Here is a 24,267-nt window from a genome sequence, read left to right as displayed (position 1 = left end):
CCTGAGGATGATTCCACATGAGTTTCATCTTTCCTGGCCCAGTGGTTCTGGAGAAGAAGATTTTTAAAGATTTTTCCTATATTTTCCTATGTAAAACTTGGGTCGGCCATTTTGGCCCCACCCTTGCCCCGGGGGTCATGATTTGAACAAATTTGAATCTACACTACCTGAGGATGCTTCCACATGAGTTTCATCTTTCCTGGCCCATCGGTTCTGGAGAAGAAGATTTTTTAAAAATGCCATTAATTTTTAACAAATTTATGATTATCTCCCCTTGGAAAAGGGCGTGGCCCTTCATTTGAACAAACTTGAATCCCCTTTACCCAAGGATACTTTGTGCCAAGTTTGGTTGAAATCGGCCCAGTGGTTCTTGAGAAGAAGATGAAAATGTGAAAAGTTTACGACAACAACGACAACAACGACAACGACGACGACAACGACAGACGACGGACAAATTTTGATCAGAAAAGCTCACTTGAGCCTTCGGCTCAGGTGAGCTAATAAAAAAAGATTATTTCTGGGAAAAAAACTGAAAATTGGAAAAAAAAAAGACGGTATTTTTTTTTTTAGAGGGGAAAGGGCTGATATTCGGACTTAAATTGGATTCAGAAAAAAATAACTGCATTGTTTCAAGTGATCAATTTACACCACTAGATGGTGATCATTTTTTTAGCAATAGTAAAGGACGTAGGACTCTGTAAGCCTCTGTATAAAACTTTAAACACATGTACAATTGTGTACATTTATAAGTTAAAGTAAAGGGCCTTCATCATAATAAATGTAAAAAAAATCATCATTTGCATAATTTATGGGAGGTGACAGGGATTAATCTAGGTTTTTGAGAAAACTACCCTTTCTAGATAAATTGGGAAAAATCAGTCGGGGGTCTGGGGGCCTGGAGCGGGTGCAGGTCAGAGACCTGCTAGGGAAGCCCAATAGGGAAAATTGAATTTCAGCATTTTTAAGACCATTTGGAGTGCATAAAATAGCAAAGAAAAATCATATTTTAAAGATGCATCCTCTTAGAATTTATACTTTAAATTTCTAATTTTTATTGAAAAAATTACTAAGATAGAAAACTGTGACAAATTCTTTTCTTAAAACTCCAAAATGATACTGAATTATGAAATTGATGTACAGTTTCACTACAGTTTTTAAAATATTCAATTCAATTCTATATAAAATAAAAATGTTCATATTCCTCGGCACTTTCGGTTTGATTGAACTCGTCATCATCACGATCGTTTGAACTTTCTGCTTCTGACTCCGCTATGTCTACATCTTCGGAAGAATCCACAGGTTTTGGATGTTTTTTGTAAACTTTGTATCTGATTCATTTTTTAACATGCATTAGCATCTTCTTTACGAAGTTTTTTAAACTTCTCCATTCTCGGTGGTCCGAGACTGTCCGGTGACATGTTGCTTTATGAAGTTAACTTGTTCTAAAATTATTTCGATTGAAGTCTGTATCGTCCAGACGTTTTGCACTTACCTCAACATGCGGGTAAACGCAAACGTCTGGCTGATACAGACATACGAGATCAGAAACACTTTAAGTATAACTTGCCTAGAGATCGCGACGACGAGGAAATCCGCGAAATGCAAATTTGAGAACTCAATAAAAAGAAGAGGGAAACTATCTGAGATTTTTAGGGGAAAATTTTACTTATCAAAGTGGGAAAATTAGGTTTCCAGGGGAAAAATTCTCTAGGGGAAAAATACCGAATATCGGTAGTAAAAATGCCCTAGATTAATCCCTGGGTGATTTATGATGACTTGCTAAAGTGACCATGGGTCAAGGTCAACACACAAAATCATTGTGTCTAGCAGAAGCTTTTAGTGTTTCACAATAATATTTGGTCTGGACATAATTGTACAGACACAGAAATAAACATCTAGACAGACAAACCCACAAGGTGATCTTCATATATATACCTTTAAGTTTGTTGCAGACAAACCTACAGACAATAAGGCAGATAACTAAATGGATGGTCCACAATCGTTGATTTCTCATTTGGTGTTTGGCTAAGGTCATGAAAGGTCACAGTGATAAACATTTTATTTGATAACTAAAGCAGATTGAAAGTCAATTTCTAAAAATATATTTCATTTGTTATATATATATATAAAATTTTTAAGATTTCAAACAATTACCTTCTATTCTGTGAATGTTGTCAAACAATGTCTCTATATCTATAAGGTCATGTCTGCTGTGACCCTCAGACCTGGTACATTTCACACACAAGAGGACACCACACGGGGTACAGAACTGGTCCAGGGGAATTCTGGGATGTTTTCTACATTTGATGTCCTCCACAGGGAGTCCTGTTCGAAATTTACAAAAAGTTTTATTCTGTAAACAATCAGTCAATGCTGATCAATCTTCACTAAACAAAGGCATAATATTTTGGTACTCTTTTTTATAACAAAGTACCAATATTCATGATTTTGGAGTTTTTAGAAACAAATTTAGATATTACAATGTACCGTATATCCATTGTTTGTTTTGTTAGAAATTTCACGAAAAATGGGTAGGTTAGCATGATTAGATTAGTTATTTTTTACGATTGACTTTTTTGATTTAAAATGGTAACGTTTTTATGTCACATTTTAGCTGACATAATTTCTGTGTGTTTATATTTTGCAAATTAAAAATGGTCGCAAAATATGTGAAAAATAGATCATCGTGAAAAAATGGATATACGGTATTTACCTTCATTAGAAAAACTCTATTCAATTATATGCCAAGATGTACAGGGGGAGAATATTTTTTCAATATTGTGGTGATAAAACTTCACTGATCTATGATCTAAAATGATTTTGTAATTGTATGGAAATTTATTGTTTCCAATATATTGACATATGATACATTATAAACAATATAAAACAAGATAAGTTTGTGAAACACTATGCGCCCGGCAACAACAAAGTTGGAAAAAAGCTATTTTTAGCATATAGGTCAATGTCATCATCACAAGGTCACTGACCTTGGTATCATTTGAAAGAACTTGATTAGTGGAGTATGCATACCAAAGAAGAAGTTTCTATCTCTCATGCTTCAAAAGTTGTGGTTTAGGTTCAAAAAACTATTTTTAGCATGAAAGTCACAGTCAAGGTCACATGGTCATTGACCTTGGTGTCATTTGGAAGAATTAAATTAGTGAAATATGCATACCAAATATGAAGTCTCTAACTCCTAAGTTAAAATAGTTATAGTGAAAGTTTGAAAAAAGCTAATTTTGGCATATAGTAAGAGTGCAACGATAAACCGTTTGTCGGTATACCGCAGTTTATTTGTCAACGGTTCGGTTCACGATACGTGAGACTGATACCACGGTTCGGTTCAATCGGTCCGTAATTATCCGATTCGTCCGTTTTGGTTCGTCATTTACAATTTCAAAACGGCTTCCGCACGAAACATAAGGTCAATGAAACTGCAGAAACGGCAAATAAACTAGTTTCCAGTCTCATATTTAACGGGCCGAAGGATGCTATCACTTTCCTAGTGTTAGTGTAATGAGCATTTGATAAAACTTTTGAGTTTACAGTATATGATGACAAACGTCTGACTTTTTAACCCAATATGTCATGTATCGTGATACGTATTGTACCGTGAACTGAATACCGTGATACGTATCGTATCGTGGGGTGGGCGTATCATTGCATATAGGTCACAGTCAAGGTCACAAGGTCATTGACCTTGGTGTCATTTGGAAGACCTTCATTAGTGGAGTATTCCTACCAAATATGAGGTCTCTATCTTTCATGGTTCAAAAGGTATGGCCAAGGTTAAAGTTTCCAGACAAACAGCCATTTACAAGGACACCCCACCTTATGACCCCCCCAAAAAATACAAAACAGTGACACTCACACAATAACTGGAGTGTAAATAAATATTAAAAGTATAAATCCAATCATTTGCTCATAAATAGTGTGTATGCAGTCTAAGTGTTCAGAAGTTTTGAATTCTAACAAACATAACTTGACCTAGAACAATCATACCATGTAACCCAACCCCCCCCCCCCCCCAATCCAACCCCCATACCCCCAGCCTAGTACCTCCAGCCCCCAAAGTATCAACAGAAATTAACCCTACATATTTCTGTCAGTTACCTTCAATGCTTGTATAACATTGTACAATTAAAACACTTTGGTGCATTATCAGCTAAGGGCTTCCAGTCTCTTAAATTCATTTAATTGGGATACATATGGTTACAAATGGTCAGAATAAATCTAATGATAAATATATTAGTATTTCCTCCTTCATCATATCTTGTACTTACATTTAATACAAGTAGTAATACATGTACATGTAATAAAATCATATTTCTTATTTCATGTACAACTATTTTTAAACAAGGCAGGAGGCTAATTTTTTCCAGGAATTATTTTTTCACCTTTATAATGAACAGGGAGGTAACTTAATTTTCTTCTTCAACTTCAAGTACAAAATTGAATTATCTCCCTTTCATTAGCAAGTTACTAAAATTGATCACTGTAGTTGCATTTAGGTTTATTCTTTGGTGTCTAAGAAATAACTTTTTGTTCATAAAGTTGAAGTGAATCTTAAACTTTATTATGGATTTTAAGCTTTAAAACTGATGGTTATCTCTATATTTCATCTAGAAGTTTCTCCTACACAAAATGTCAACCCAGTACACAGTGTGAATTTCCCCCACACCTGCTACAGAAATACACAACAATTGAACATTCTTAGAGACAGCTGTGTTAATATCACTGGTGTCTATATCTACATGTAACTGTCAACATCAACACAAAATCTCATCTGTTTTGAATGTAGAATTTACTTAAACTGAATACATTATAAAAGAATATTGTAATAATTATAAAATATTTTAAAATTTAATCACTAACTACTTCTCAAAAAATTATCATACTACACTAATTGTATTTATCGAACAAAACAACACAATATTTCAAAAGTTGGTAATTATACCCCCATTGACCTGTTGACAGTAATCAGTATATTGTACAAAAATCCATGAACCAAATATCAATGTACATCATATGAATCAGTGACTGAAGAGTTACACACAATACCTGAACACTATACAATTAATTACAAACTGGATGTAAATCTATCATTTCTTTGTAATTGTGTCGTTTTATTGTGTTTATCATCATAAACGTTATCTTTAACATCTAATGTTTGTTGTTAACATGGTGAGTAGAGTTGGGTATTGCGAGGGAAAACCATATTGCGATATATTGCAATATTTTACCTTGAATATTGCAATATATTGCAATATATTGTAGATTAATTATCATTAATAAATTTGAGCAGAATGTTTGAAATGCTGTCAAGTTCGAAGACTATTTGAATTTTATCTTTAAATTTTAAAGGGGGATACACAGCCAATTGTGCCTAACGTTAATTTAACATGAAAATAACGTTAATTTAACGTTAAATATTTAACGTTAAATTAACGTCAATCGAGCTTATACATGAATTTAACGTTAAAAAATTAACATTAAATTAACGTTATTTTCATGTTAAATTAACGTTAAGCATTAAATTAACGTTAATTAGTTCACACTAATTTAACGTTAAAATGCATATAAATTGTGTGCATATTTTTGGAATTTTCCTTCCTATTCTTCCAGAGAAATACATGTTCTTGCATCATAGCAGAAGCTTCACTGATACTACATGTAATCATAATTATTTCTCTAAAGGAACACCAGAAGCTCATCAATTTTGCACTTTTCCTTGTAGCACTGCAGAAAGCTAGGCTTGCATGTTGACTTCATCCCTGGTGTCACTTTCTTTTCAATTTGAATATATCCAAAAGGATAAAGGGACCCATCAGCTCTTTCAACAAAATCTCTAAAATTCTGAGCATTGCCTCCAATTTCAAATTTTCTGAAGAAAAGAGAAAAACACCAATTCATCCATTAATACTTTTAATCAGGCATATTCAATACAATGCTACAAATCTTCTTTCTTTTTCCAATCTGAAAAATAAGAGAGGCAAATACATATATTATATTAATTATATGAAAATAAAATACTTTAGCAATACATTAACAACTCAAATTTGTCTAAAAGGTAATGAATGAAACAAGAGGTCCATTGGCCACATCCCGCAACTGGGCTAGCTAAAAAACACAGATCAGTTAAGTATTGAGAAGCTTACTTCATACTTATTGGGGGAGCGGGATTTGAATTTTCTATTACTTGAAAATGTCACTATTACAATACAGCATACATATATTATTTTGCCATATTTGAAAAGAAGATTTTTAAAGATTTTTCCAACACATTACCTGATCTCCCATTGTGACCCCTCGCTAACCCACAATCCCTGGGGCATTATTTGAATAAATATAAATTTTTACTACTTGCAGATCATGTCAATTCGACAAAACAATTTTTTCTGTTCTGGAGAAGATTCTTTTTCCTATGTATTCTTATGCAAGTCTGTGATCCCTCATTGTGGCCACACCCTAACCCTGGGGGTCATGATTTGAACAAATTGAATCTACATCTGGTACCTATGGATGCTTCCACACCACGTCATGAGATTTATCATTCCTGTCCTAATGGTTCTGAAGAAGATTTTTAAAAGGTTTTTCCGATGCATTCCTATGTAAAATTTTGGTCGGTCATTGTGGCCCCATCCAACCCCCGGGATCATGATTTGATCAAACTTGAATCTACACTACCTGAGGATGATTCCACATAAGTTCGTCTAAGATTAAAAAAGGTTTTTCCTATGCATTTCTATGTAAAACTTGGGAACAAATTTGAATCTACACTACAGGGGTCAAGAGGTTATAGATGTGCGTATCGATAAATGTTCAACGGAATTTATCAGTGACGTCATAAAGGGTCGACACGCATTCAGTGTCTTGTATACATGCCATTGGTTTTGAAAAATAATGCATCTTGCATTTTTTGCATTTTGCATTCCCCCCCCCCCCCCCCCCCGGGTTGAAGAGGCTTTAAAGTACACTATCTGAGGATGCTTCCATTTAAGTTCCATCTTTCCTGGCCCAGTGGTTCTTCAGAAGAAGTTGAAAAGTGAAAAGTTAACAGATGGACAGACAGACACTGAACAAAATGTGATCTAAAAAGTTCACTTGAGGTCTCGGCTCAGGTGAACTAAAAAGCTACTAGTATTTAAAAATAGTGTTGTCACGATGATCGATTTATAATCGATGATCGGTCGGACAGGCTGTCGATTTTAGACAATCAATTGGAGATTTTAACAATCGATTAATCGGTATATTTCAGCACATATCTTTTTACAGTTTTCTCACTTTTATTTCAAGAACAGGCTCTTATTATCAAATTATATATCTTTCAAGAGTTGTCCTTTACTATTTTAAACTGTTTATTAAATAAATCATAAGATAATGATATTTGTATTTCTAAACTGAAGAAACTAAACTACTTGTATAAATGAAATATATTAGTTTTCAGTGTTTGGGGAAATTCACCTGTCATTTCATACGGAACACAGGGATTTGCAATAATAAATGTCTCATAACAGTTTAAAAAAATAATTCCATATACATAATGTACATTTTAGATGATCATGTAAAACCTGATCTGTGAAAGCTTACTTTTCCCAGGCCAAGTTATTTTTAATCATGCAAAAATCTGTATTACTGAAATTGTTAATCAAACTGCATATATACTGTTTTTAGCATTTCAATTTTTACAATGCACTTTTACTTACATTATTTAAAAATAAAATTCTAAATTTTATAAAATCTAACGCCTATTTGATGCAAAGGGTTACCGATTCGATTATTGGCCGATAATCAGTTGGTTAGGGTCAACCGATGCTACCGATTAATCGATTCTGATTTTCAACTGATTTGACAACACTATTTAAAAACTATATACTTCAATATATATTACTATACAGTGAGACTGGCAAACAGACATTGTGTTTCCAGTATACTTTCACAAAAATTTAGGGGTGACATATTAAATGGTTTTAAATATTTGATATGTGTTCAGAATAAATGCACTTTACCTGGTATTTTGAAGATTGCTTAAGGTGATGAAATATATTCACTTTCTGTGATTATCATGTTCATGTCAGCAAGACTTTATACTGAGTTAACCTACAATTATAAAAAAATAATTAAAAATCATTTATTTAAAATGTAATATCTTCAACATATATGATATTCATAGATAGAAACCAAGTTTTATGTGCAGTGTCTGATTCAAAGCAAACTTTTAGTACAGTGAAAGCAACTTGGCTTTAAATTTGTCTCTTTAGCATAAACTCTAGATCAAGTTATTATAATAAAATTTTTTCTAAATGAAAATTATGAATACACTATGTATATACTATTTCATAAATGACCTTTATTCCTGCATGGTTATCCTGAAAAACATCAATTCAAGGAGGCACCAAGGAATGGTATATAGAGGCTGTAGTCTGCTCTTTTCTCCATGTCTTGCATACAAGTATCTTTTCTGTAATATGCAGTAAAAGAAAAAATCTTGATATAATAATGCTTATTAAATGTTTCTGAACAAAATATTGACAAGTGTCAAGTAGTGACAAGTACTTAACTGGTATTTTAAAAAATCAGTTGGGGTGTGTGAATGTAAATTTCACTGTCATTAAATTTACTGTGGGAATTGTTTACATTTTGTTCCACTTTCAATACCTGTTTTGTGTTCCACTGGCATTATAATTTAGGCAGCTGGGTTCCTCCGAGTCTCGATGACAAAGTCCGATTTGATCCATTTCAGAAGTGCGAGTCAGATGTGATACCGAGTTCCAGCTGTTTAAAATACAATAAAAATAAATATCAAATCGGGTTTTTTTCTCTCGATAATGATGAAACAAATTAAGATGAACTGTTAGAATCGGGGAAACACCGCTCACATTGCATGTTTAACTGGTTATTGTTAACTTGTACACGATTTCTACTTTCACTTTCGAATTTTCTCCGTATCGTACGTAGGGCGGCAGTACTACAGCTGTACCGGTAGGCTTCAGTGTTCAAACAAATTTAACCAACTGAACAATAAATAGACCTAATAAAAATAGTAATGCTGATATACAAATATCCAACATAGCAGAGATCTGGCACGTCGTTCACAGCCTACGATACAGTAGCCTGCAAGGACTGTTGAGTAATTATGCGTTATGTTGCTGTACATAAAATTCAAACATTTAGGGACCTCTGAAATTATGAAACTTTCAAAAACGTAATATTACAAAGACTACAAAATACTTACTTTTAACAGAGACTTGATAAATCCTTTTTCCTCTCAATTTCTGTTACAGCTGATGACGTCAAACATGACGTACAGTTTCGTCCGATAAAAACAAAACCGATCCTGATAAAAGCTACGGACCATTTTTAGCCGGAAAAAAATCCAAATCCAAGTTGACATTTTGAAAGATAGACATAAACCTTATAATCTAAGTCTAGATAATTTACTTTTTTAAGAATGTATGAAAAAAATGGATGAGGTGAAGAGGGTGCTAACAGTTAGAGCACCCCCTTTCCCAAACCCACACGTGTAACACAACCTTACACAAACACACACGCACTTGTATCGGAAATACATATGGACATCTTAATAATTAATTAAATGTCACTAAAATGATTGGCAAGTATTGTTTAAAGTTAGGTCTAAAATTTGAATAATAACATAAATCTCTTGTTATTCTAATTATATAACATGAAATTAACATTAAAGAATTAACGTTAAATTCACGTTAACATGAAATTAACATTAACTAATTAACGTTAATCTAATGTTAATATTTTGGTTCTAGTTTTTAAAGACACCCAAGCTCACTTAAAATTTTAATGTTAATTTAATGTTAAAAATTAACATGAAATTAATGTTAAGTTAAATTAACATTAAAAATTAACATGAAATTAATGTTAAGTTAAATTAATGTTAGAAATTAACGTTAATTTAATGTTAACCTTTTTAATGTTAACTTAACATGAAAGTAACATTAAACTAACATCAAGCTAACGTTAATTTAATGTTAATTGAGATTAACACTAAATTAACGTTAGGCACAATTGGCTGTGTATAAGGAATAAGACATTAATTGCACACCTAATAACACTTTACTTTTAATCAAGTACCAGGTAAAATAATAAAACAAAATGAACTCTCTTGGACGATTTTCTTTCTTTCTTTTTTTTTTATAGATATATAATCTTTTTTCTTTTCTTTTTTTTTTTTTTTTTTTGGGGGGGGGGGGGTTGTCTTTATGAAGTAGCATAAAATATTATTAAAGATTAAAACAATACATCCTATATGAGAATAATTTTATTCTGGTTACAGAGTAAAATTAAAACCAGAAAAAAAAATTGTGACCTATTTTCGTGCGTTTTGGTGTTTTAGTCTAACCCGACCTAATTTCACATTATGTATACGATCAGGAAATGACCTACATTTACTCTTTTAATATGTACATGCTTCTGGTATAGCATGATGTGTTTAAAATGGCATGAAAGTTATTAAAAAAATAATTAAATTAACACTGCTACAAGTTAAACATGGATGACTGTTAACTTCTAATATGTACTTGTATATAGAACTTTACATTTCATACGATGTTGATCAGATTCTGTAGATTCCATGCGAGATTTTGAGAACCACGGTAAACATGGTATATACCTTGTAGAAATGTTTTATAAATTTTCTTTCTCATAAATTTTCATTTTAAAGTCTTATTAATTTTTAATTTTGATTTAAAAGTAAGATATTCAAAACCGCAACAGTGAATTAAAAGCTCTCTCTCTCTCTCTCTCCCGAACGAAGCTGACGAAGTATTCTTTCAACGAGAAAGAAAAAGCCTTAAATAGTTTCAAGTATTATTTCAGCAGTTTCTACAATAAAGGAGGTTTTTATATATTTTCATAAATATCGTGAAATACCGGTATTTCATTTTCATATCGCGATATATTATCGTGGTGGATAATACCGCAATATACCGATATACCGGTAATATTGCACACCCCTAATGGTGAGGGATTAAACTTCAACACTGGTAAATGAACACTTGAATACTAGTATATATATGTACATGTACTGGTACAGTAACTAGTTATTCTTAAATAATCCCCCTCACATACTGGAGTTATTAATTAGTATAGATGTTATAATTATACAATACAATAAAACAAACTACAATATTACTTACCAGTCAGAGAGTGTGTATCTACTACTCTGTATAGGTTGACTGTGTTGTTGTTCTCTGCCCCTACCCACAGTAGTTGTGTGTCCTCATCATAACTCAGGCCCCATGGTTTGTCTATCCCGTGTTGTGATGTGTCTATCTCTGTCAGATAGTGACCCTCACTATCTAACATCTGTACTGACTCGGTCCAATCATCACACACCAGGATGTGTGACAGCGCGTCAGTACAGATTCCACCTGGCCATAGTCCAAATACTGATGTATGACCTGTGTAGGAGAATCGGTAATTACCGTCACGATCTGTCACCACTACACAGACTAAGTCAGACACAATAACATCTCCATTGTGGTTCTCTGTGATGTAGGTAGGCCAGCCATACAGTCCCTGACCTGTGTTGTTGTCGTGCTGTATGGTCTGGATGTTTTCTCCTGTGGAATTATACCGCACTACCTTGCCTGTCTTTGTATCACCTCTATACATCCCGACCAGCAGGTCTCCAGTGGAGGGGGAGCTGTAGACACACACTGGTCTCCATGGTGCTGTGTTGTACTTTATTATCGTAGTCTTTTCTTTGTTCTCTGTAGACAGTTTATTGATGTTTGATTCACTGTCTATGTAGATTAGATCACACTCACGGTTTACACTGTGTCCTCCCACATCACTACCTCTATCTGTCACACGATCTAGTTCTTCCCCTTTAGTGTTTGTCAGTATAAGATTGCCTTTATCATCACTGATCCAGACCCGGTCTGATGTAACACGGGAAATGTGAAGACCACGACTAACACCTCTCACTCTGACAGATTTCTGGTACACTCCTCTATACATTATTTACAGCAGACATCTATTTCTTTATCCTGGTGTTTTAAAACAGACTCCGGTGTGGATTTCCTCTGTCAGGGAGATCTCTCTGTAAATTACAACACAGTGTTAGAATTATCTACATCAGTTACACGTCTCTCCTTATACTGTAAGCATTTATCAATGTCTTAGTTTTAATAACATGATGAATTATATTAAGATACAGTTAAACACAAATACCTTTACACTGAGTACTGAATCCTTTACAAATCTCTCTCTCTTGTATGGTCGAACAGTTCACCATTAGTCTGATCTAAATAATCAAAATTTGATAAATTGAAACATTATTGATAGCTGAAGGTTTTGAATTCTTAAAAAAGTATGATATGAACTCATTTGTAATATTACATGTCAACTTTTCCAGTAGGATTCAACAACTTCACAGCACACTCAAACATTATAATTTATGTTTTCTTTCTACAGTGTGTTGTGACATGTTTATAAATAGTAAACAGAGAATTGTATACCATTACCACACTGATTTCTTGTATCTGGTAGAAACTGTATACATGTACAGGTAGCCTCCATTCATCTTGTTACTGTGTTCTGTTTAAAAAAAAATAAAGAATATATTATTGTTCAGCATTGTTACAAAACATTACATCTCTCCAGTTTATTTATTTAAATAAAGAAAATTGTGTCTTCATTTTGATATTACAAAATTCGAATGAGAGCTTTTATAAGGATTGAGTGTTTGGTTTTAGTAATATTTATTTAAAACATGTAAAAATTGCATACTGCATATGTACATCTATAAATATACTGCATGTACATACAGTGCTGTATATGTATATGTAGAACATGTGTAGTATTCTGTATGAGTGTTATAGTTTTTCCCCCACATATACATGGGCATAGGAAGCAAATTGAAAGTGAAGGGGGGAGGGGGGTGGGCGTAACCCAACAAAAAAGGTAAATCCCAACTTTCAATGCCTATATAATGTCTATTTTTGCAAAAAACGTAGGGAGAGGGGAAGACTTCCCCCCACTCCGATTCTGACGCCTATGCATGTTATATATTGTTACAGACCCTAAACCGTCCTACTACACCATGAGAACGGTACGGTTCGGTTCGCTTTGTGCACGGAACGGTACGCTTTGTGGACGGTACGGTACGCTTTGTGCACGGAACGGTTCGCTTTGTGGACGGAACGGTACGCTTTGTGGACGGTACGGTACGCTTTGTGCACGGAACGGTTCGTTTTGTGCACGGAACGGTACGCTTTGTGGACGGTACGTTTCGTTTCTTGCACGGAACGGTTCGTTTTGAGGACGGTACGCTTTGGGAAACGGTATGCAAATGAAGTGGGCGGAGCCTGTTAGCTTTGGTCCTTGATTGGCTGCTAAATATTAATTCATTTTAAATAAAGTACTTAATGAACGTATATAATTATATTTCCGTTATTTAAGAATGTAATTTATTTATTTTTCATATAAACTTAAGTATGAATGAGTTAATTTCTATTTTTTACTGAAGTTTAAATGTTGTATTACATGAATATGTATGTAACTGTGTTTATCATACTCATGTATGTTATGTCTCGGTTTCAATTTTAAAAATGAGATGGAGGAAAAATAAAAAAAAGGAAGAAGAAAGGAACAACATCGTCCCATTGATCTTTTTAGCATCATGTACTGTACATATATAAAATTGATATTGATTATATAGGACGTAAATATTTCCGTACGTATTTTTTTACGTATGCTGGGGCTTCATTTTAAAAAGAATATACCGGTATATATACATGTTTATAATATTTTTTTCTTTTTAAAATAAAGCTGTAATGTAATTAAATGAAGGAATATATTTCTCTATATACATGTATAACACTTAACACGTATATAAATAATTTTTAATTGATTGATCTATAGAAAAACATCACTAATCGTCCTTTTATTTTTAGTGATTAGAAAATTAAAGAAAATCGTTTCTCATTTTTAAAATTGTAGATTTGTCGTTTAGACGTTTGCTTCAGAGGAGAAATATCAGTTAATGAAAAAAACGATAACTTACGAATAGAAGATTTTTTTTTCTTTTATACATGTATATTTTATCGATGTACATATTTTTCTTAATTAGTGTGTACAAACACATTATCGACAGGATTATTACACTGTATTAATAAATTATAATTATATTTATTTATTTATTTATTTGTTTATTTATTTATCTATCATTCGTTCATTCATTCATCTATCTGTCTGTCTAATTATTCTTAAATAAACGGAAAAATGTCATTTATGCACGCGTCGGCACGTGGCATTGTCGCAAACCTTATGAGGGATCTATACAACATAAACTTGCTGACCACCTACAACCCTCTCTCCTCAAACACTCCCCTACACAAAACAATGACAGGGGTAGTGGTATGGCGTCAGAGGAGCACCCGATTTTGTGTACATGTAACACACAAGTCCAGTGACAAGTTATATCCCCCCTCCAAAAAAAGACAATAGATTGGACTAAAGGCTTCAGTTGGTTGACTGACATTAAACCGTCGCGACTTGATTGCAACACTTCAAAACCACTTCAGTTATCAACAGCGGTATCTGAAATAGAAGAATCTTTAAGTATAAAACTATTTATTTTTTTTAGTACAACTGTATTCAAAATGCACCCATAGAGTACTTTATTTTCTTTTCAATAACTTCCGAGCGCTTTCTCGTAATAAAAAAACATTCTTTTCACAGACAAGTATTTATGTTTTCAATAATTCTTTCAGTGTATTAAGTAATTATTTTTAGAAGTTTTTCTTTATTTTATTAAGTTATTCTATTCTTGTAAAGTCTGTAAAAACAATGTCGTGAGAGAGAGAGAGATAGAGAGAGAGAAGGGGGGGTATACAGAGAGATGCAAACCCTTAATACATTATCTGTAAATAAAATTAAACTTGTATTTATTCTCATTCTACGTTTTATTTACATCGCCAAAGTCACAATTAATCAGTCTATGATGTTATTTAATCAACCCAGTTACAACTATTTTGCAATGAATAATCCGTTCTCTGTACATGCATGCTGCAGGCATGAAATCCACGTGCTTCACTTGTCAATCAAAATGGCATCATGATGACGCTAGGTGACCCTGAAAGTCTGTTTACGCAGGAAGAATTTCTCCTGTGATTTGAAACATTCTTATCTTCCTAAATTATCCCTTTTCAGACAAAAAAAAACATGTATCCCTTAATTATATATATATATATATATATATTTTTATACAAAAGCACAATTTCAAGCCACATAAATTCGCATAAGTATCGTCTTCTAGCGTGGGGGGGGGGGGGGGGGGTAACAAACATAATATGGCTTGAAAGAGGACTTATATATAATATATATATATATATATTTAATTTCATTTTATTTAGTAAATTATCTTTTCTTCTGACGCTTATAAAAAAGTGTAGATTATGATTTATTTTATTTAAAATATCGTACCATTTTGCAGACTTTTAAAGAACTTTTAACCAGCTAATTCGTATTGCTTTCTAGAAAGGGGATGGGGGTACAGTGTAACAAACCTTATAATATCTTCATTTTTTCGCAAACTGGTTTTTTTTTTTTTTTTCATTTTTCAAAAGATGTTTTTCAGAATGAAGTAATATTTATACTGCAGTTTGCAGATTTTATTTGCAAGAAATTCGGCTGGCGATTTTTGTATGCAGCGTGAAAGTTGATCACAGTTTTATTAGTAAGATTATATTCTCTGTCTGTTCAGTAGAAATCTTCATGTTTGCCGCATATAATATTTTAATCCATATTTTACATGATTACAGATTTTCAGTGCAAGTATAACTGCGCCAATGATTCGCCTATAGTAAGAATCTTAACAGAATTAATGTGAGAGTCTAATATGGATCTTTTTTTAAATTTGACAGTTTATATATGTTTTAAAATTCTTACAAAATAATTCATTAGTAAACGCATCTGATATGTACTACATATGAATGCATACTTAAGACAAAAACGATCTTGTATCCGATAAGATTTAAATAAAAAATTTAAATGATCAAAATTAAAATCAAAAGTAGTGACAACCAGGGAATTAATTCATGAAAGCGTGTTCTATCTTTGTGGTATTATAGTCTATTGAACTTTTTTTTATGTCAAATACAATTATAGGATAAAATTATGAAACATGAAAATACATATGTACATGTAAGTCGGTTTTTTATTTCCCCGGGCACGAGCACAATTATATTGAATTTTGGGGAATCTTATAATATTAGTTTAAATATCGGTATAGTTAAATTACGAATTTTAAATACAGTTAATATTTCAAAAGGAAATTGATTTAATTTGGTAATAGTATGAAAATGAAAGACTTTAAAGACACCGACATTGTTCAAGGTCCACTGTGCCCCGTACGTGTTTTGCAGGAAAAACTCGTGGCCTGTACTGTACCTTTGACCACAAACACAACCAGTTGTTCTAATTTTTAGCAAATAAGGAATCGTCTCACACTCTGTCTAGTTTTGAAGTTGTAGTTTGCTTCGAGTAGTTTCCTTATTTTTACAGTTGAAGGTCCAGACGCATGATACTTGATAATGGTGTTTCAAACATGCAGACACAACCTCCGTCCTCCTTTCACAGGCGCCGTAGCGAGAAATAAACCAAAATGACTTATTTGGTCATTACACGATTCAAAAATCATTGGGGGCGTGGTTTGCATAATTAACCAAAGAACGGTACGGTTCGTTTCTTGCACGGAACGGTACGCTTTGTGGACGGTACGGTACGCTTTGTTCACGGAACGGTTCGCTTTGTGGACGGTACGGTACGCTTTGTGCACGGAACGGTTCGCTTTGTGGACGGAACGGTACGCTTTGTTCACGGAACGGTTCGCTTTGTGGACGGTACGGTACGCTTTGTGCACGGTACGGTACGCTTTCTGCACGGAACGGTACGGTTCGTTTCTGAGGTGTAGTAGCACGGTTTAGGGTCTGTAGTATCTCCAATCATTAATAAACATTTTACAGCGATTAAAAATTTGACTTCAGTCTAAATCTGTCTCATGAATCTGGAACCAGAACCCCTTACCCAGGGACAAGGAAATTCACAATTTTGGAAGAGCCATATTTTTTTTAATCATTTAAGTATTTTTAAGGGATGGCAATCAAATGCAGAATTCCTAATCGATTAACTGCAAGTTAACAAGTTTCAACTGATAAACCAGTTAATTGTATTGAAATACATATGTATGTAGTAATTAGTTTGTTTGATACCAAGGGGCAGAGAAAAAAGATTTTCAAAGAAGTTAAGCATTTTCACTATATACAACTGTAATAAATATAACAAAACCCTAACACCAGAATCCCTCATTCTGGGACCATGAAATTCAAAATTTTATACATGTTATAAGAGACACCTTTCATCATTGTAAATACATGTATGTACGTAGTTTGTTTAACACCCAGGGACAGAGAAAACAGATTTTGAAAGAATTAATACATTTTCATTATATAATCAAAAGAGCCCTGCCCTAACACCAGAACCCCTGACCCCGGGCAATGAGTTTCAAAATTTTGGAAGAAGACTGAATTTTTATTACAATCATGCAAAAAGTTTGACTGCTTGAGGGCTATGATTAAAGGAGAAGATTTTTTTAGATTGAATTAATATTAGTAGTTTTGGCCCCACCCCTCAGGTTCCGGGGGCGGGGCCATGAAATTCACAATTTTTGTTACCCTTCACTCATAAATTATGCTATATATGCAAAATTTGGCTGAAATTGGTTCAGAGAAGCTAAAAATGTTCATAAGATCATAAGATTACACTCAACAAATGACATACGACAATGGACAAAAACAGATAGCAATAGGTCACCTGAGTTACTCGTGTGAGGAGGGGGGCATAAAACTTAGATGAGCTCACTTCTGGTCTCAGTCTCACTTTTCAACTAAACATTCTTTTAGTAAGAGTGAGATTCACTGAGATCAAAAGAGAAGTTGTCTAAGTTTTATGACCCCCATGGTCTGGTGATAAGACAAGAGGCCCATGGACCACATGGCTCACCTGAGAAGCTTTGACCATGTTATTCTTAACCCGAATTCCCCCTTAGTTCTTGATAAGAAGATTTTGAAAGATTTTTCTTATATATTTCTATGTAAAACTTTGATTCTCTACTGTGGCCCGCCCAACCCCCGGGGGGTCATGATTTGAACAATTTAGAATTTATACTACCCCTGGATGCGACTACATAAGTTTCAGCTTTTCTGGCCCAGTCAGTGGTTCTTGAGAAGAAGATTTTGAAAGATTTTTCCTAGATATCTCTGTGTAAGACATTGATTCCCTATTGTGGCCCTGCCCAACCTCCAGGGGTCATGATTTGAACAATTTCGAATCTACACTTCACCAGGATGCTTCCACATAAGTTTCAGCTTTTCTGGCCCTGTAGTTCTTTAGAAGGAAATTTTGAGAAAGATTTTTTCTATATATTTCTATGTAAAACTTTGATTCTCTATTGTGGCCCGCTCAAACCCTGGGGGTCATGATTTAAAAAATTTAGAGTCTACACTACCCCAGGATGCTTCCCCATAAGTTTCAGCTTTTCTGGACCTGTGGTTCTTGACAAAAAGATTTTGAAAGATTTTTCCTATACATTTCTATGTAAACTTTGATTCCCAATTGTGGCCCCGCCCAAACCCTGGGGGTCATGATTTGAACAATTTACAATCTATACTACCCCAGGATGCTTCCAAATAAGTTTCAACTTTTCTGGCCCAGTGGTTCATGAGAAGATTTTTAATGACCCGAGCCTATCTTTGTCTGTTTTTGATTATCTCCCCTTGGCCCAGCGGTTCTTGAGAAGTTGAAAATGTAAAAGTTTACAGACGGACAGTAGACGGACGGATGGATAACAGACAAAATATGATTAGAACTCACAGAGTTTTAAGCTCAGGTGAGATGAAATGTGTCAAGTTTACAGAAAGGCAGACAGAGAGCATACAGACTATTTTCAGAAAAGTTCATGCTCAGGTGAGCTACAATATGTAAAATTATAGACAGACAGAATACAAAATGTGATCAGAAAATCTCACTTAAAATCAGGTTAGCTAAAAATGTTATGAGCAGAAAAGTTCAATATTTTGTAGTTGCATATTGAGTTCATTTTACTCCTGATATTGAGATAATTTTTTTTCTTTTTTTCCCCTCATACTTCACATTCATAAAAAATATAAAAAAAAGTTCTTCCCACTTGTGAAATATATCTATCTTTTACATTCAACTACAAAACTTTTAATATTTTTTAGGTAAAAGAGATTTTAAAAACCTGCAAGGAGATGATGCTTCCCTTTCCCTGACAATGGTTGGATATTACACACTGGAGAACCTGTCAAAATAAATTAAGACTATTTAATACATACAACCTATGTATCTATATAAATAATGAGTCCCTTAGCTTGTAAAACACCAGAAGTGCTTAAGTTCAAATAATGCTTTCTAAAGATATGTTTATACATACATGTATACAAAACTTGAAGTATATATGTATATGAATACAAGTACAATGTAAATTAATGTTTACAATTGACAAGGGTCAATAAATATACATGTACCCTTGTGAGAGATTTAAAAAGAAACCTGTAAGGAGATGATTCTTTCCTCTTCTAGACAATTGGATAGTAGGATTCTGGGAAATCTGTCAAAATAAATTGAGACAATTAACCTATATATAAATAATGAAGCCTTGAGCTTGTGAAACACTACAAGGCCAAAAGAAAAAATAGTCTTGTTTCCTGCTACCCAACCTATCCATATTTTTTTTTTAACTTTTTGGGGAAAAAATTGAAATTGCAGGAATTCTATGTTAAAGTGAAAAAAATATATATTTGAATTTGTATTTCATGACATATATGTTTAAATATGGACTTTCAGTAAATTCCGTCTTGAGTTGCAGCGATTTTTTTCCACGCATTGGGAAAGGGTCCGTTACCGGTTCAATTGGGAAAAATAGCATAGAAGAAAAACAGAATTTTCTCTTATTTATGCAAATGCAACGTATTTTGCGTTTATTCCAATTTAATTACCTATTACTCTTTGTTTGAAAGAGTAAGCAACAAGTACTAATTGTTTTTCATATCAACGCCCCATGTTTTCACATTTTCATGCTTTCAATTTGTCAAAATGTGTAACACTAATTAACGCTGTCTAAACCACAGGTCCCTCCAAATTACGACTTTCTCTACTTTCGATTTAATTGGTATAGTGAAACAATTAGTCAACTTGTACACTGTTTTATTAAACAAGAAGTACGATGTCATCGTTGTCTTTTGCATTACAGTTGAATTGGGAATTTTTAGTCACAGAATTGGGAAAAATTAACGTTTTTTGGCATTGGGAACGGTGCCATTTATCAGTACCAGTTATATAAGGAAAAAAAACGCTGAGTTGTGCATCTCGACTCAATTGGAACTGCTACAGTGCTACCCAACCTACCCAATATTTTTGCTCTACTACCTTAATTTTTTTTTAGCTTTTGGGGAAAAAAATTAAAATTGGGGGAATTCTTTGTTAAAGTGAAAAAAGATGTATATATTCGAAATTGTATTTCATGCCATACCCAGGGTTTCAGATTGAAATAAGTAACTATAGGACATATGGCATATTTACCAGAAAAGTTATAGGCCATTTTGTCCTAAACTTCCTAAAACTATAGGTCAATAGAAAATTTAAACTTACTCAGATTTATCTGACTTTTACAAAACAATCATTTAATTACAAAAAATATTCAAAAATGTTCATAATTTTTTTTAAAATAAAAAGTGGAAAATAATATTCATTTTGTTTTTTTTTTTAAATAAAATAAATTTATTGAAACAGAATGGAAATTGTTTTGTTTAATTCCATTCAATAGATGTTTTACTGATATTAGTCGTATCCCTTTCATTACAGCCATGAATTTATTTCTTATTATTACAATTTTTTAAAAATAATTATCCAGAAATTAGACCTGTATTTCTCATTATATGTTTGATTACATTTAAAGATTGTCTAGATTAAAAATGTTTTCGTTTGTATAGTAAAACCTTACAATATTGTCCGCTTCCTGCTATTAGTCCGACCTCATGTACAATCATGGCGGTAAAAATAACAACATGACATGGATTCCTTCGATGTTTGAAACATTCATCACTACTTTTATGCTCATTGCACTTGGATTTGGAAATAAAATATAAGTATTTTTTGTCAGAATTTAATACCCAAATGTAATTGGCTGATTGAATCTGCAGTTGCAGAAAGTATTTTAAAAAACAATCGGATCTGAATGGGAGAAGAACTATACAACTGGCCTTTACATAGAGAAAATAATCGGCCATTATGTCTGCTCAATGTAAAACTCATAGGCCATTTTGGCAGGTTAATTTGATTTTTTCCGGCCTTTTTGAATTTTTATCGGCAAATGGCCGATGGCCGACGCCAGTCTGAAACCCTGCATACCGTATATCCATTTTTTCGCGATGATCTATTTTTCGCATTTTTGTGACCATTTTTAATTCGCAAAAAATAAAAAGCGCAGAAATTGCAGGAATTCTATGTTAAAGTGAAAAAAGATGTATATATTCGAAATTGTATTTCATGCCATACCGTATATACATTTTTTTCGCGATGATCTATTTTTAGCATTTTTGTGACCATTTTTAATTTGCAAAAAATAAAAAGCACAGAAATTATATCCATTTCATTAAATTTCGATCATTTCATTAAATTCCTTCTGAGTGCATCAAAAGATTTAATTGGAATATCATTTTAAAAGATAATTTTGACCTAGCTATGACATGTTTATTTTGATTTTCAGAAAGCGAAAGTAACCTAGGCGTTTTACATTCGAATACAGAATTAGAACACATTTTTTTCAAATTTATAATTAGCAGTTGTTTCAAATAGTGGAAAAATCCCGAGGTAACCGAATGTTTTTTCACTTTCTGTCCATGTCAACTGTCTTACAATCTCTCACCAGAGGGCGTTGTTTACGCTCCACTTCAACACCTCTGTTATCGTCTAAATTACAAGAATCTTGTAAAACAAAAATAAATCATAAATTGCTACCAACTTGGTAATTTTTTAAAATGAAATTAGAAATATCAATCTGTCATACTTCTTTTGTTCTTTCAAAATTTGGATATATATATTAATTAAAAATAGATTCAATATATACGGTACTATTTCCTTAAGAATTTTTACACATATTTTCATTTTGAAACCAAGGAGACAAAGTCAGGAAATATTTACTACCAAAGAGCTTAAAACATGTAACATCATTGAAAAATCATACAAAACAATCAAGGTTTATACAATTTTTGTTGACAAATAATTACATGACAATCCACGCTACTTTTTAGACAACAACAGAGGTGTAAGCAGAGCGCCCCCTCTAGTGAGAGATTGAACTGTCCTAACGAGCGAGTCTGGATTATTTTAGTCTGAAATGTGTATTGAAGAGGTTCCAAGGGGGAAATTTCAGCATAAGGTCTTAGAAGAATCATTTCTTGACAGATCCGTGGCGGTGAGTCAGTAAAATACGGCAAAATATAACAAAAACAGAGGTTGAAGCGAGGAAGGGGTCCAAAATGGCGTCCTCCCATGTGTAGTTTTATTATTTCGGTATATGATTTTTTAATGAATAATTATTACACGCCGAGAGCAAGTCCCTGTGGCAAGAGCAATTTATAGTCATAATGTACTTCCTTGTTGACAACTTACATATATACAGGTGTCTCATTATATCGCGGCACTTAATTCTTTTGCATAAAACGTGTCATTTCTAATTTTTATTTTACCTTACATCAAATGATAATTATAATTCTGACTTTGGTCTAACTTTTCAGTGTCCAATTATTTTCCAAGCTTGCATCGTTTAATTTGTGGTCTATTCTTAAAACAGGAAGTCTTATTTACCTCCTAAATTGGAGAGTCTCATTGTATCGCGGTATGGGAATACATGGAAACTTGTAAATGACAAAGACCTCAGTTTTTATTTTTGAAATTTACGATGTAATTCTACATGAAAAAGTGAACAATTGAATAAACTAAAGACTTAAAAAGACGAACTTTATTATAATTTTTACGAGGTTATAATTCTAATGGTCTAAATATAATTAAAACCGGACTGGAAATCTGAAAATTTCGTTTCATTTTTTTTTTCAAACGGATGTTCCGTACTTTTTAATCATCAAAAAATTAAACATTCAGACAACATTCATATTGTCTATCAACAAAAAGAATATAGGCTATGTATCCACATTTTTGCGATATACCGCGATACAATGAAACCCGCGATATAATGAGAATCGAGTATATACACTGTACTCTAGCGTAAACACTGGGTAATGTCTAGGAGATATGACTTTGATTACCAATTATTTCACACTTGTTCCTCCCAAGAATACTGCTTTCAACTGTGACTTTACAAGCTTATAATAATATTAATAAAGGCCTAGGTCATACTCTTTTCGACGCCTGCGTCTTTTTGGTCTTGACCTTTGGAAATGTCGTATGACAGTATTTTTGTATTTCGATCCCGATATATATTTTTTACTTAGCGCTGGTAATGCATAATATGAATGTTTAAAAGAATGGTATAAAAAATAATTTACCCCAAACTTAATTTGACTGTAATGTATATGTAGTAGATGTATATTTTATTAAATAATATAATAAATGATAATGAACATGATGAAATAAAATAAATAATAATATATATATGATATACAGATATATATTAAGAATAATCTTCTTCAGTAAATAACTGCAGTCTGAACCTTTTTAAGCTTGCCATCAACTGATAAATGATTTAGCTTTCAACGACTTTAAAAAAGGACGAGGCTTCTGGAAGTTTAATAATTCTCTTTTAAGGGACAAAGAGTACTTAGATAGCATTAAAGAGGTTATTAGTAATATTAAAAAGCAGTATGCTGTACCAGTGTATGAAAGAAAATGTATAGATTCTCTTCACGACAAAGACATATGTTTTACTATAAATGATCAATTGTTTCTTGAAACTCTCCTAATGGAAATCAGGGGCAAAAGTATTTCATATTCTTCATACCTAAAAAAGAAAAATGAAAATGCAGAAAAAAAATTAAGAGAAGAAATAAATAAACTTGAAGAAAATATTACAGATGAAAATATTTCTGATTTGGAAAACAAAAAACAAGACCTTGAAAATTTAAGAAAACATAAATTACAAGGTATATGTGTAAGAAGTAGGGCACGATGGGTAGCAATCTCCTATGCAGA

General features: G+C 32.9%; 1 protein-coding gene and 1 long non-coding RNA gene across 3 annotated transcripts in view; both read right to left on the bottom strand.

The window, feature by feature from the left end:
- Positions 1-23,508, bottom strand: part of LOC134279934 (uncharacterized) — a 28,911-nt gene extending 5,403 nt beyond the window's left edge. Inside the window, exons 1-7 of the mRNA XM_062762344.1 lie at positions 23,331-23,508; positions 19,587-19,669; positions 19,301-19,360; positions 12,504-12,576; positions 12,211-12,283; positions 11,172-12,079; positions 2,155-2,325 (exon numbers count right to left, since the gene is read on the bottom strand). Coding sequence (XP_062618328.1) covers positions 2,155-2,325; positions 11,172-11,997 — 997 coding nt within the window. The 5' untranslated portion in view covers positions 11,998-12,079; positions 12,211-12,283; positions 12,504-12,576; ... (1 more) ...; positions 19,587-19,669; positions 23,331-23,508. The remainder of the gene's footprint in view (positions 1-2,154; positions 2,326-11,171; positions 12,080-12,210; positions 12,284-12,503; positions 12,577-19,300; positions 19,361-19,586; positions 19,670-23,330) is intronic.
- Positions 5,909-9,562, bottom strand: LOC134279915 (uncharacterized). 2 transcript variants are annotated; one of them, XR_009994782.1, is made up of 5 exons: positions 9,236-9,562; positions 8,659-8,775; positions 8,349-8,461; positions 8,010-8,100; positions 5,909-5,976 (listed from the first exon to the last, which is right to left on the bottom strand). It is a non-coding gene; the product is annotated as an uncharacterized LOC134279915 (long non-coding RNA). The 2 variants fall into 2 exon arrangements; XR_009994783.1 differs by lacking the exon at positions 9,236-9,562 and having other exon boundaries at positions 8,659-8,841.
- Positions 23,509-24,267: the final 759 nt, after the last annotated feature.

This window comes from Saccostrea cucullata, unplaced genomic scaffold, assembly GCF_032062105.1.
Source record: "Saccostrea cucullata isolate Sc308-1 unplaced genomic scaffold, CSIRO_AGI_Scuc_v1 ctg2723, whole genome shotgun sequence".
NCBI lineage: Eukaryota > Metazoa > Mollusca > Bivalvia > Ostreida > Ostreidae > Saccostrea > Saccostrea cuccullata.
Note: the sequence above shows the minus strand (reverse complement) of the source record. Positions and strands in the feature narration are given on the sequence as shown.